Source organism: Triticum urartu, chromosome 7 (genome assembly GCF_003073215.2).
Source record: "Triticum urartu cultivar G1812 chromosome 7, Tu2.1, whole genome shotgun sequence".
NCBI classification, from domain to species: domain Eukaryota; kingdom Viridiplantae; phylum Streptophyta; class Magnoliopsida; order Poales; family Poaceae; genus Triticum; species Triticum urartu.
Window position 1 is genome coordinate 136,422,702 of NC_053028.1, and position 13,386 is coordinate 136,436,087.

General features: G+C 43.4%; 2 protein-coding genes across 2 annotated transcripts; both read right to left on the reverse strand.

Annotated features, from left to right (window-relative positions):
• Positions 1-770: 770 nt before the first annotated feature.
• On the reverse strand, positions 771-2,223 carry LOC125520351. Its single transcript, XM_048685246.1, has one exon. The coding sequence runs from the start codon at positions 2,139-2,141 to the stop codon at positions 957-959; it is 1,185 nt and encodes a 394-aa protein (XP_048541203.1). The 5' UTR covers positions 2,142-2,223; the 3' UTR covers positions 771-956.
• A 7,283-nt stretch (positions 2,224-9,506) lies between these two features.
• LOC125523993 (transcription termination factor MTERF15, mitochondrial-like) lies at positions 9,507-12,957 on the reverse strand. The gene is made up of 2 exons (XM_048689073.1): positions 11,486-12,957; positions 9,507-11,389 (listed from the first exon to the last, which is right to left on the reverse strand). The coding sequence occupies exon 1, from the start codon at positions 12,815-12,817 to the stop codon at positions 11,669-11,671; it is 1,149 nt and encodes a 382-aa protein (XP_048545030.1). The 5' UTR covers positions 12,818-12,957; the 3' UTR covers positions 9,507-11,389; positions 11,486-11,668.
• Positions 12,958-13,386: the final 429 nt, after the last annotated feature.

Here is a 13,386-nt window from a genome sequence, read left to right on the forward strand (position 1 = left end):
TCAGAGGAACCATGCTTGGGCTTTGGCTGACGCGTGTGGATATATCCTGTCATAGTTGCTACAGCTTGGCTGGAAGAAACATACCCATATATCGACTGAAATCGACGAACCTGTGTGCAATATACTCCGGCTTGAGAATGACTAGGAGCTTCAGGCGAGCAAAAATCCACAGGAACTAAGTCCTCTAGACAGAACAATCTTCTCAGTACAGGATATATACCATACAAGACAACGATGCAGCTCTCTCTTCTTGATGTGCAGCAGGTACACCATGATGTTCTCAGGTTTGCACATGAGCAGAGACATGCTCAACAATATTTTCGGAACCGAACGGGGATTCACAAAGTTTCCAATGGAGGAAGTTCAGAACTACACCTTTGGTGGTAATGCTGATGGTGTGGACGGCAGAGGACCCCAACCCAGAAGCTCCGGTGACGCCCTATACCTTGCTCAAAGTTCTAATTCCTCACGAATCCTGATCAGATCAACCAAGTTTTGTGCGGCAAAATCAAAGAAAAAGTCAAAGGCACCACATTCATTTCCCTCCCTCCCTCTCAACCTCCCAAATTTCACAAAAAAGTTTTATACCCAATAAACAGTCGCAATGCTATCTAGTGAGCAACATACAGATTCACGGCGTTTGCCGAGAGCCATCGATTTTCAGCGCCAAACAGCGAATACAACATTTAATTTCATGATGTTATACCACAATTTCGTCTAATTCACTTGCTTCATAGATATCAACAACAAAACTGTAAGAGATGGCAACAAAATCAAAATCTTAACCATTTCATATGTTTCAGCAAACGGAACTTGTCGCGGCGGTCAATAAGATTAGTGGCAGTTCAGTTTCAGTCAGAATGCTAAAATGAAGAAGATACAAAGACAACAGCAGTGCTATGTGAATAGCTACGGCCATGAGGAAATATATTGACCTTCAATATCCCTAAAATGTGTCAAGGTTGGAGGTGAGGAGGTATTTTCCCTGCACGAGCCGCGGCATACACATCTGCAAGCTCAGGAACACTCTCCTTGTAAGAGTCGATAAACCTTGAATTGAAGTACCTCTCGCTCGCAGCAATCACTGAGCAATAGTCAGAACTCAGAAGTCCCTTGCCCTGCAGTATCTTCATGACAATATACCGAGGCACATGCCTCGTCTTCAGGCTGTAAGTGATCAGCGCGGGCCTGCGCACGATGTACTCTGGCTCAAGACCAACCTTGTTGATCAGGAACTCTACCGTGCTGCGCAGGTTGTCCTCAGATGATCTTAGGAGGCTTGGGTGCTTGACGACCGCAATCTTCAGCATGTCATCAGAGCAGCCGAGGGTCTTCTTCAGTAACTCCATTCTTGCAGCAAGCTTCTCTTGGGTCACGCAGGAGACGGTGGTGAGCGCATACATGAATTGGCCTGAGCCGCGTGGTACCCCGAGCTCATCTGCGCGTGCGACCAGTACCTGGAGCTTTTCTGGGCTGCAGACGATCACCCACGTCCCACTGAGGCCAGTCTTGGCGAGATGGGGGATTTTTAACCCGCAGCGCAGAAGTAGCTCGACGTTGGGCTTGACCACTGTGTCAATGTCACGCCTTAGGAGGGCACCACCTCCCAGAGCTCCCCTCGACACGGCATTGACCAACTCGTCGAAGGAGCCGAACAATGGGATCCAGAACTGAAGCCTGCTGGCGACGTCGCAGGAGCGCAACGCGGGGGCGCCGATCAAGACGAGGCGCGCGATCTTGGAAGGGGATAGCCCGAGATCGCGGAGCTTGGCGACGCGGGGGGCGAGGGTCCCGTCCACCTTGGAGCAGAGGAACTTCGGGTCGGCGGCGACGACGGCGGCGATGTCGGAGCTGGAGAGGCCGAGGCCCGAGAGGAAGGCGCGGACGGCATCGGGGTTGGAGGGGGACCTGAGATGGGAGATGGACCTGGACGCCTTGAGGGATTGCGCCCGGGTGAGGCCGCAGGTGTTGACGAGGTAATCCTGGACGGAGAAAGGGGACTCGGTGGAGGTGGTCGCGGTGGCGGTGGCGGTGGCGGTGGCGCAGAGGTGGCGGTGGAGGGAGGTGAGGGGGGAGGTGGGGAGAGGGGAGGCGCCGCCGTCACGGAGGAGAGAGAGGAACCGCTTTTGGAGGCGGAGCATGGCGGCGGCGGCGTAATGCTCGCTCGGCGGGGTTTGTGGTAGGGTTTGGCGATGGCCTAGGGAGCCAGTGGAGTTCGGTGTGGGTCTGAGCAGTTAATTTGATGCCATAGTCTGGGGCAGTTTCGTCATTTCATATGAGCACTTCAAAGGTACTAGTAGGGAAATTTTACTGATCTGGTCTATTCAAGACGCGTCTCGTAATTTCCGGAAAGATCGATCTCGCACACAGGCGAAAGAAGGCGACCGCGTTCCCTTTGAGTGTCGTCGGCGTCACCGCAAGTTCCCTCTCCCTCTGTCGGCCCCTTCGACGGCGGGAGGGTGGGGAACCTTAAAGTTGTGCATCGGGTGGGTTCTCATTAGGCTTAGGGGGTGAGGGAAACGATGTCTGAATAAATTTTCTCGAACTATGTTCACGGTTAGGTGGGGCTCTTGCCTTCATCTTGGAGCCAACAGGGGCGGGGATCTCCGGATATCGTTGAGGTCGTAGGCTACATTGTTTGAATGTCGACCGACACTTGGCGGTTCGGTCCTCGGATGGGCGGTAATTGTGTGGAGACGGAGATTTTTCTTCCTTCTCGTGAGTGTGTTTTTTCTACCGTTGTTTTCTCTCTTTCTTTGTGATGTTGCTGGAAAAATGTCCTGCTTTGCCTAGGCAGTTGACCTGGCCGCGGCGTCGGAACTGGATCCTAGCTCTCTTCCACCCGGAAGGGGCACATGATAGCGATACTCAAAGCCACAGATGGTGAAGGCCAGTGCAAGCGTGCTGGATGCACATGTGTGTCCCTGTCTTTTCGGCGTCAGGGCAAAGAAAAAGGGGACTAGCATGGCGGTGATTATGCCATGGTTGAATATGATGACCTGGTTGGGTCTGGTTGCATATTCTTGTGTGGCATGGTCTTCTCGCAAGGTTCAGGGATAATGACACGGAGCTCCGGAGATCTTCGTATTTTATTGGTTGTTAGGGTGCTCTTCATTTTTCATGTTCTTTGTGTGTGTAGGGTGTGCTTGTACGGGTCAAGGACTTTGTATTATTTTGTGATTTGAATATAAGGTATTATCTCAAAAAAAGTCGGTGTTGGTAAAAAATTTAAAAAAAGTATTATGCTACATGTGCTGAAATTGAACAAGCACGCACCAGCACAAGTGGATAAATACCACACAATGAAACATCATCATGGAAACAATGCCATGCATATAAACATAGGTCCCTTTTGAACCTCTTAGCATCAGTAACTGCAGTGACGGTGAATGGATGCCAACTATATAATAAAAAAGTGGAGATCATTGTGTATATGAATTAGTTCTATAGGCTTGAAAGTCATTGGGAATTGTTTTATGACGAAGTGGTATAGGTACATGAGTAATTTGGTCCCCTCATCCTCCACGGCTTTTGGAGTACCTCGGCGTCAATATTCAAATTTGTTGTTATGATATGACCGACCTTACTCCAAAACAATGCTCGATTAGGCATACTTAGGATTTTCATACTTGAATATGACCAAGCTTACTCCAAATCAATGCTCGATTAGGCATACTTAGGATTTTCATATAATCCAGCCCTGCGGATTTTCATATTTAGCTAAGTTGTTCGTGATGTGAATTGCTATTACTCGTGTACATGTGGGTGCAATACATGTTAACATACTAAAGTTGAGTAACTGATTTATGAGTATCTTTTTTTGTTGCTATATTCTAGATTATAAAAGAGCAGCTTTAACTACCGCTATTCATGATACTAGATGGTACAACATGCTCCACTACGCTCGGATATAAGTGCATCTAAAATACATGCGCTCAACTTCAAAAGAAATATAAACAAATTGGTTGGACAAAAAGATAAAACACAACGAAGATGTGAATCCCAACCCACAAAAGACCAAATTTACTCGCACCATAGCTGCAAGTTTCACTTTAAGCAGTACCATCTCTTTCCGTCCTTCATCCCGTATCCCATGTATAGTAAAAGAACACAACCTTGTTAACGACCAAACTGAAACATCCTTCCTATTATTTGTGGTAATTCTAGACATAAAACTCTTAGTTGTGAACTATGCATGAAATTTAGATATATTTTTTCTTCAAAGTAGCTGAGCACCGCGATTTCACCACAAGCAATATTGCCAACCATAGAGAAGAGAGCAATCGTGTGTATTATTTGTAACATAAAATATAATACTACAATAAACTATTATCCTAAATCTTATGCTCATGCATTATCAAACTGATGCTTTGAACTCTGGAATGACAATGGTGTCCATGCCATCTACTAATCCATTCACCACCAGTCACATGTTTTTTGTGATGTCGCATTATCTTTGAGGTGGAGTTGAATCATTTGATTCAATGGACATAACTAAAAATGTGCGAGTTCAACTCGTAGTAAAAAACAAAAACTATAGAAAGTGTTTAAGAACCAATTCCAACTAGTAGATACTATTATCCATGTCTACAAGATGCTAATCAAATATATGTCACATGAACGCATTATCCATCATGGCATCTACTTACTTATGATGCACCCGTCCTATAACTCAATGGATGATTATGCTAATGTACACACATAAGGGACATTTGCAAACAAAGATACATAGAAAATCCATGTTGAATGTCTTTATTAACGTATATACCATACTCCTCACCTCATTTTCCTTTACCCCGACTATCACCTAGAGTTTCCACTAGGGTTAATGATGATGGCTAGGGAGCCACTTTGGTGTTGTTAAGGTCGAGCTTGACCAATTAATCAACTCCAAAGTTTGAGGTTGGTTTCATCAATTTAGACCAAGAAAAAAATGCACAATAGTCGCCAATGTTATTACAGGATCAGAACAAATCACTGATATCATCAATTTCGCTTAACACCCTAAATTCAAAAGGAGTTTTTTTCCTCTGAAAATTAGTACTTGAATACTAGCTTCCATGAACTTTATGTTGTAAGTAATTGAAAAATGCTATGATCGTACACATCCTTGTGAAAACAAATAGGTACATTTGAATATCTTACGGTTCACTGTTTAAGTTGAACAAAAATTCCAGGGATAGCTTGATGTGCATTGATAACTTTTTCCTAATAACGTTTCTCTAAAATGAGAAGAAAGTTTTTTGAATATAGGTTGCTAATGTAGTCAACTGAAATCAACCATCTACTTTGGTAGCCCATTTGACATCTTCCTCAATCTTCTCCGTCAACCCAATTTGCACATTTGCTATTTTTGTGAACTCAATCTGAACATGTCATCATCTTATAGGGAAACTAAAAATATATAGTTTGTTGAACTACATTGACGCCCTCCAACCTGCCATGGTGAAGCCCAACAACATACAAAAGGTAAGGCACCCAGAGGGCATGAGGGCATTGAACCACTGGATTTTATCAGCGATCAAGGAGGAGTTGGTTCGGAGAATGTGTGTGGATGGCGGCTGCCGGATGTGCATTGGATCAAACTTATCCTTGATGTACCTTTTTTCTTCGCTACAAGTCAAGCTATTGTGGATTTTATAGCTCATGATCATTTAGGGGTAGTGGTCTTCTCAACATGGAGCCAAATGGAGTGGTGCCACGATGTGGAGGAGATAAATCTCTACCCTATATTGTAGGTGTTCATGCATGTGTCGACTTCATCCAAGTTCGTGGCGGTGGTGGTGGGCGACTATTTAGGCATCGTGGCAGCCCTATGTCCACCAACAGAGGATCGTTCAAGATGTCGTGGGATTTGCCAAGGGATAAAGGCGTGTCTAAGGTAGATGGTGAACTTTAAAAGTCATCGGCAAGTCCCATGAGGGAGCAATGTTGTCAGATATGACCTTGCTGCTCATCCCAAGCAGTGTGTTCAAGTGAGGTGTGGCACTCACAAGTTACCCCGACAATTTTTTTCGTCCATTTATTTTTCTTTTTTCTTTGCATATGAGTTGTAAGAACTTTATGATTCGTTAACCCTAAAAAGGAAAAAAAATAGCAAATAATTCATACTAACTCTACTTAGAAAACATGCTTTCTATAAAGTGTGGCCTCAAACTATATCCATGGTTATTTTTTTATTTTTTTTATTTCTGAGTCATCTGAGAAATAACTATTTCTAAGTCACCATAAAGAACCATCCGATCTAACAATTGAGATATGCGTAGAAAATGCTCATGAGAGAGAGAGAGAGAGAGTTGAGCACAACATTTATATTTTTGCATAAGGGTGAGGCGAAGCTCATGTGAAAAAATGCCACAATAGCAACATTGTTTAGAGCATTAAATGAAAAAAGAAATAAAATGTGAACATCGCGCATAGGCCCAAGACCGAGCTAGCACGAATGCATCACACAATCATACATTTTTTAACAACAAGGTTTAGCTATTCTTATAGTCGAATCGAGATGATACAACCATAAAAGAGTATAACTTGATCCATGTTGAAGATACAAACGGCCAAATCACATAAATTATATAACTCAGATGGAAACACTGACACAATGAGTTCCCACAAGATGCACAAGTGGTCATCGTGTCATGGAACATAACCGGTGCCATTTTCACCAGCAGAGTTCACCCCTTGTTAGAAATATATTTTTAGTGTAACATATTTCCGTTATACGCTTGTCATCTCACCTCTTGAAGGCCACTTTTGTTGAACAGGAACCAATGTGGCAAAGGAGCAAAGATATGTAAATTCGAGACTCATTGTCGTTCAGATTATCAAGCAAGTAGTTGCCTTATCAAACAATTAATTTGCATTTCTTCGATAAAATATTAAATTCTAATTATTTTTAACCCCTCCGAGGCTACACCTGAAACACGTAAAGATATCCAACACACAAATTACCACTACTTACAAGACTGGATAAAAAAATTGACGCACCCGCAACCTTGATTTTCCATAAGTTTGTTTCTAAGTCGTGCATGGCAATATAACTCAAGATCTTATTTAGGAGGTTAAGACAGATTTTGAGACGGAGATAACATAAGTTTGTTTTTAGTTAGCAATTATTATTATGTTGGCGATTAGATTCTTAAGAGGATGTCAGTCTTTTGTGTAAAAGAGACATCATGTAGTGATCCATAATTAATCCGTGAATTAGTTCAAAGACACAAATTAAAGCTTCGGAGTCTACAATCACGCCAGAACTAGGCCCTCACGGCAGCTAAATGAGGATGAGTGCCAATCCCCCGTGGCAAGATCTTTACGAATTTTAGCACATGGCATTCGACGTGCAATTGTATCAAATGCATGTGAGCCACAAGTACGACACATGAGAACAAATGATTCTTCCATAAAGGAGAAGATAGCAAATCAGAATCGACTATAGTAGTTGTATTTGCTGAAGAAGCAGGTATCCAATCAAGTTAGTAAATGCAGTGCACTGGATCATTTTCACGACAACAATGTTCAACATATAAGCAATGCCCTTTCGAAGCCTAATCTAGCAATGGTGAATGCAGACCGTCCATATACCCAGAGAGTAGATATTGTGTTGTATATAGGCTTGAGAGGCACCGGAAATCATTTTATAGCCAAGCAGCGAGTCTATGCGACAGAATACGTCAATTCAACATTATTAACTGGATCCAGATGAGCACCACGTGCAAACTTGCCATGTCAACCAGCACGACCATGTACCAAGGGACGCCATGTCACTCTAGAATGGTAGCAGTGCCATGCAATCCAACCCCCAGCTTGAGCACCAAAAGGTTGCATAGATGTTACTATCAACGCTACTGCTGCCCCAGAGTTGCTCGTGGTGTACATTTGTGATCACCTAGGTGCTGGATGCTCTCAATCAGATTTGGCATACATGAGTTGAGCAGGAGTTTCATGAGTATCTTTGTTAGTCTATCTATGTTCTTCATCGCTAATGGCAAGGGAATCTTCAACATCTAGTCCATGTTAAATTAATCTCAAGTCGAACGGGCACAAAAATAAATCCCAGGAGAGCACTCTACGGAGTTCATATACATATGCTCAATATAACCTTGGGTGTATTCTTGTGCTTCCATGTCTGAGATTCCACTAAAATCTGCTATCATCAGGGATCCTAAACTTCATACAAGACTGAGACATGGAACAAAATCATTGAACTAGCGAGATTTCACCCACGGTATGCTACATGTGCAAAACAAACAACCTGAGTAATACATAGAGCTGACACCAGAGCTAACTCCAATAGGAACAGAAGAGGTTCCTGAAAAACAAAGCATGTAAACTTTCAATTTCAAACTAGACATGGATTAGCCAGCCGCTGATCACACAACGAAGACTATTTTTACACACCACAAGCCTCACAAATTTATATACGCACACACAAATATATGATCTACAAAATGCAGATGTCGTAGTTAACTTCAATTTTTTTCTTAATATTTACTGAGATGGTACAAACCATAATTTTCATGTTTTGGCAAATTAGGACTGAAGTATCCCCGGCCTCATATCTCTACAATAAAGAACAAGATAGCATATCATAACTCACTCGAAGAGAGTACCACATGACCTAAAACTGAAAAGAAGGGTCCGTTCATATAAGTAAATAAACGCAACGCAACGAGGCACCTTCACAGCAACAACACACAACAAACAAACATACATACGTTTCAAGCCCCTTAGCTCCAGTTACTCCAACAATGATACACAGAGCTCGTTTGTATATTCAAAGAGTGGAGATCGACGTTTTATGTAAATGATTTGTGTATGCTTGAGAGGCACCGGGAAACGTTTTACTGCAACTTCCTCCTCAATCGGAATCATTTTATGCAGCTGGGTAGCCCGCCCACATGTATGAGTAATTTAGTCCATTCGCAATCATGGTTCAATCAAAGTTGCATCAAAATGATGGCTTGGACTCCATATTGCTAGCGATCCTGTCACAACTTTGATCTTTGGGAGCGTAATCTGCAAGGGAGGATAGATTAGGATCAACACGCGGGAGTGCTTGAGAGCAGTGGAAGGGCAGATGCAGGCCCTAGGTGCAGATGTTGTGAGTGAGGGCAGGGAAAGAAGGAGCATCTTCTAATTCTTTGCTTGATCCAGTCTCATGGTCGCTATCTCATTGTATAGAGAATCTTTTACAAAACTGACTCTGACTCCATTTCTAACAAGAACTGGGCTATGGTCTATTCAACACGGACTAACATGTAGCTTTCGTCTCAATAGCAATTATACCTAAACAAGGTTGCAGTAGCAATTCCCCCATCAGTAGGAATTCTACTTGATGAAACCTTCCATCTTCAGCGGCTCCATCTTGTATTGGTGTTACTCCCTCCGGTCCTTTTTACTCTGCATATTAGGTTTGTCTGAAGTCAATCTCATCCAACTTTGACCAAGTTTATATAAAAAATTATAGACATTCACATAACAACACCAATATCATTAGATTCATCTTGGAATATATTTTCATATTATATTTATTAGATATTGTAGATGATAATAATTTCTAATATAAATTTGGTCAAACTTAGCAAAGTTTGACTTTCGGCAAATCCAATGTGCAGAGTAAAAGGGACCGGAGGAAGTACCTCAGAACTAGGCTGCAGAGGCACCTAGCAGCGCCAGAATGATTAGATGTCTGCCCCCACAAAACAGATCCACACTAGAAGAGTGTGTGTTAATGTCATTCCACATATTTTCTAAAATGGGGTGAATTAGTTGATTCCATCGACAAAACCAAAGAAGTTTTTTAGTTTAATTTCTAGTCCTAAAATCATAGAAAATGTTTGATGCCCAATTCCAACTGGTAGCTGTTCTTATCTGGGCCTACAACATGCTAATCGAACAGATGTCACGTGAATGAATGATCCATCATGGCATCTACCGAGTAATGCTGTACCCAGCCTACCACCCGATGGCCGATCTTAATAGTGCACAGTGTACACACATAAGGGACATTTCGCAAACAAAGATAAAAAGAAATCCATATTGAATATCCATATTAATTTCTATACCACACACCCATGGTCTTGGTCTTTTGAACATGGCATGCATATATACAAATATACTGTCAGCATTGAAGCAAACCATACTACTGATTGCCTCATTTTCCCTTGCCAAATCCTGTTACCAGCCAACTGCTAAATGGACCTGTGTGACATTCATTTCTTCTGGATATACAACTTTATTCAGGGCAAGCATTTTACTTAACAACAAATGAGTACACATACCATCTTGCTCAAGCTCAAGCTGCTCCAGCATATTTACAAACAACCTAAAATCAATGAGTAATGCATCAAAGTTTCCAAAAACAGAAACATATTTCTTCTACCCTACATTTTACTATTTCGGAAATACTTACTATTTTGTATGCCTATTTTAGCCAAGAAATATAAGCAAAAATCAGGAGATGGATGACTTTAGTAGCATGGAGGGGAGTTATCTCATTTTTGTGATGGCACTGAACATATTATTGTTTTAAAACGTATACTAATACAAATAAACATTTTTGTAATATATACCATGTCCTGTAAGCTTTGTACGACAGAATTTTTATCGGGGCTCTGAAGTCGGTGCCCATGTGAGCCCCAGCCCACGAAGAGCACCTAGAGCCACCAAATTAGTTCATAAACAGGCAGGAAATTTTGGTTGCTCCTTAGAACACCAATATTATTCTAAAAGTGCTTGATAAGAAAACCCTTCTCTGTAGTGACTCTTGCCACTATCTACAAGCCCATTAGTCAAGCCTTAATGGTGTAATGGACAGATAAAACAACAGTTGGAATGGGAGTGATCCATTAGCTAAAAACAAATGACAACGCCTCAAAGAAGCAGCAGTGACTAGCCAGTGATGTAAACTTCAGTCAGAAACAAAAACAGTATGAGCAGATGAGAGAAAAGAGGCAGCTAATCTGTCAATACTCCGGTGACCATTTTGTAAAAGAAGATTCCAACTAAAGCATAACCTTGAGCCGTGTGGCAGGGATAAGTACTGGCTAGCAGGCATGAGCAATAAGGCAATAAGACAATCTAGTTCCTTCGTACCACATATCCAAAATTTGAACATGGACTGTAATCGATTCCTCAAAAAAAAAAACACAAATTGTTTTTGTAGCAATCGGATAACTAGTTGTTAAATTGCTGAGACTAAGAACTAAGAGTGTTTGCACAATGGACAGTAACTAATGGGTAGGATCTGCAGTGTTACCATCTGAACATGTACTACACTGAAGGATACAACAAGTCTTCAATATCTTAAAATGACAAAGTTGGACTCGGGAGGCAACCTCCCCAGCACAAGCTGCGTATACATATCAGCGAGCTCAGAGACACTGTCCTTCTGAAAATCAATGAACTTTGATTTCTTAGTCTCCACAGAACGAGCAATTAATGAGTAAAAACTAAAGTTGCACAACAATCTATCTGTTGGCAGGACCTTTCATGATACCGGGAACCAGACACTTCTTCATGCAGTACATGAACTGTACAGACTTTTTATCAATTCACAGTGCACTCTGACTCCGAACCGATCTCACCGATCAAAAACTCAGTCTTGTGGCCAAAAAACTCCTCGGATAATTTCAAAATGAACGGATTCTCGCACACCACAGTTTCAGTGTTATAGCCGAGCACTTCCTTCTGGTGCTTTCCCATGACATGCAGAGGCATACTCATCAACTAGGCCTGGAACACTATCCTTATAAGGATCCACAAAATTCTGCACAAACTTCTTCTCAGCCAGCGATGCCATGCTATAATAGTCCAATTCCACGTCCAGTAATCCCTTCTGCCTGAGAAGCTTAAGCAGGGAGTACCGGGGCAACAACCGCCTCTCAACGCTATACATGATCAGCGCTGGCCTTCGAGCAATGTACGAAGCCTGCAGACCGACCTCCTTCATCAAGAACTCCACAGATCGCTGGATCTTTTTATCAGATAAAGCCAGGACAAGTGCCGCCTTCTTGGCGATATTCACCAAATCATCCTGTGAAAACCCCAGCGAATGTAAAAATTGTATTTTCCTGGCAAGAACGTCCTTGTGCATGAAGGCGAGTGCAGCGAGTGCACGACGGAACATCCATGAGCTTCGCTGCACACCTAACTCCTCGACCCGCGCCACGGCGTCCACCAGAAACTTGGGTTTCACGGTGAACAGCCGACAGGAGTACAAGCTTAAACCTGCAATATCACGAGCACTTATCCCACATTCTTGGAGGGTGGTCAGGTTCGGCTTGATCACCTTCTCGAGGCTGGCGCTGAGGAGCTCGCGGTTTGACTTTGCGAGAAAGAGCAGCTTGGGGTAGGAGTCGAAGATCCCGAACCAGAACAGGAGGTTGCCGCGGAGAGCGCCCGTGCGGCGGATCGAGAGGATGGCCACGATCTGCGAAGGCGAGAAGCCGAGTTCGGTAAGCTCGGCGAAGCGGGGGGCGAGGACCACCCCCACGCTGGCGTACAGGAGGGACGGATCGGCGACCACGGCGGCGGCGATGTCGGAGCGGGGGACGCCGCGGCCCAAGAGAAAAGCCACCGTGGCCTCGGGCTTGGAGAGGGAGGTGAGGTTGGAGAGCCTTCTGGAGGCCTTGAGTGCTTGTGCTCGGGTGAGGCCGCAGTCGGCGACGAGGAAGTCCTTGGCGGAGAAAGGTTTGGGGGAGATGGATGCGGTGGTGGAGAGGAGGCAGTGGAGGGGAACGAGGTGGGAGGCGGGGAGATGGGATGGTGGGTAGCGGAGGAGGAGAGAAAGGACGCGCGTTCGGAGGTGGTGGATCATGGCGTGGCGGCGGCGCCGGCGGCGGTCAGCGGAAACGTACGCGGCGGCAGGGCAGCGGAACGTGGGTACAATTTTTTTTTAGGGAAGGGTACAATTGTACACATGCGGTGGATCAAAGGCCGGCCCATATCTGTACTGGGGTAGATATCCACTTATCCAGTGCTCTGTCATGCTCCAAATTTTCAAAAATCACATGAAGTGTTTCAAAATTCCCCTAAAAAATCCTTCAAAAAAGTCCCCTTAAAAACATGTAATAAGTGTTCAAAAACTCCGAAAACATTTTTGGATGTTGACATCACATTTTGAATTTTGATTTGAATTTTTTGGGGATTGTACATACAACTAGTGTATTTCAAATTTTGATTTGAAACTTTTAGGAATTGTACATGTACACTCATGTGATGTGAACATCCACAATTGTTTTTTGGAATTTTTTGAAATCTATAAATGTGCATTTTGAAAACTGGTAGCATGGGAGCACCAAAGAGATGGGAGCACCTGATATTCTCCCATCTATACTGGATCTATCTATACAGGCCTGATCTCTGGGCTGCATGTCCTAAGATCAG

What these genes read in the sequence shown, in the direction of transcription:
- LOC125520351 (XM_048685246.1), bottom strand. Translation starts at nt 2,141, where the DNA reads ATGCTCCGCCTCCAAAAGCGGTTCCTCTCTCTCCTCCGTGACGGCGGC.
- LOC125523993 (XM_048689073.1), bottom strand. Translation starts at nt 12,817, where the DNA reads ATGATCCACCACCTCCGAACGCGCGTCCTTTCTCTCCTCCTCCGCTAC.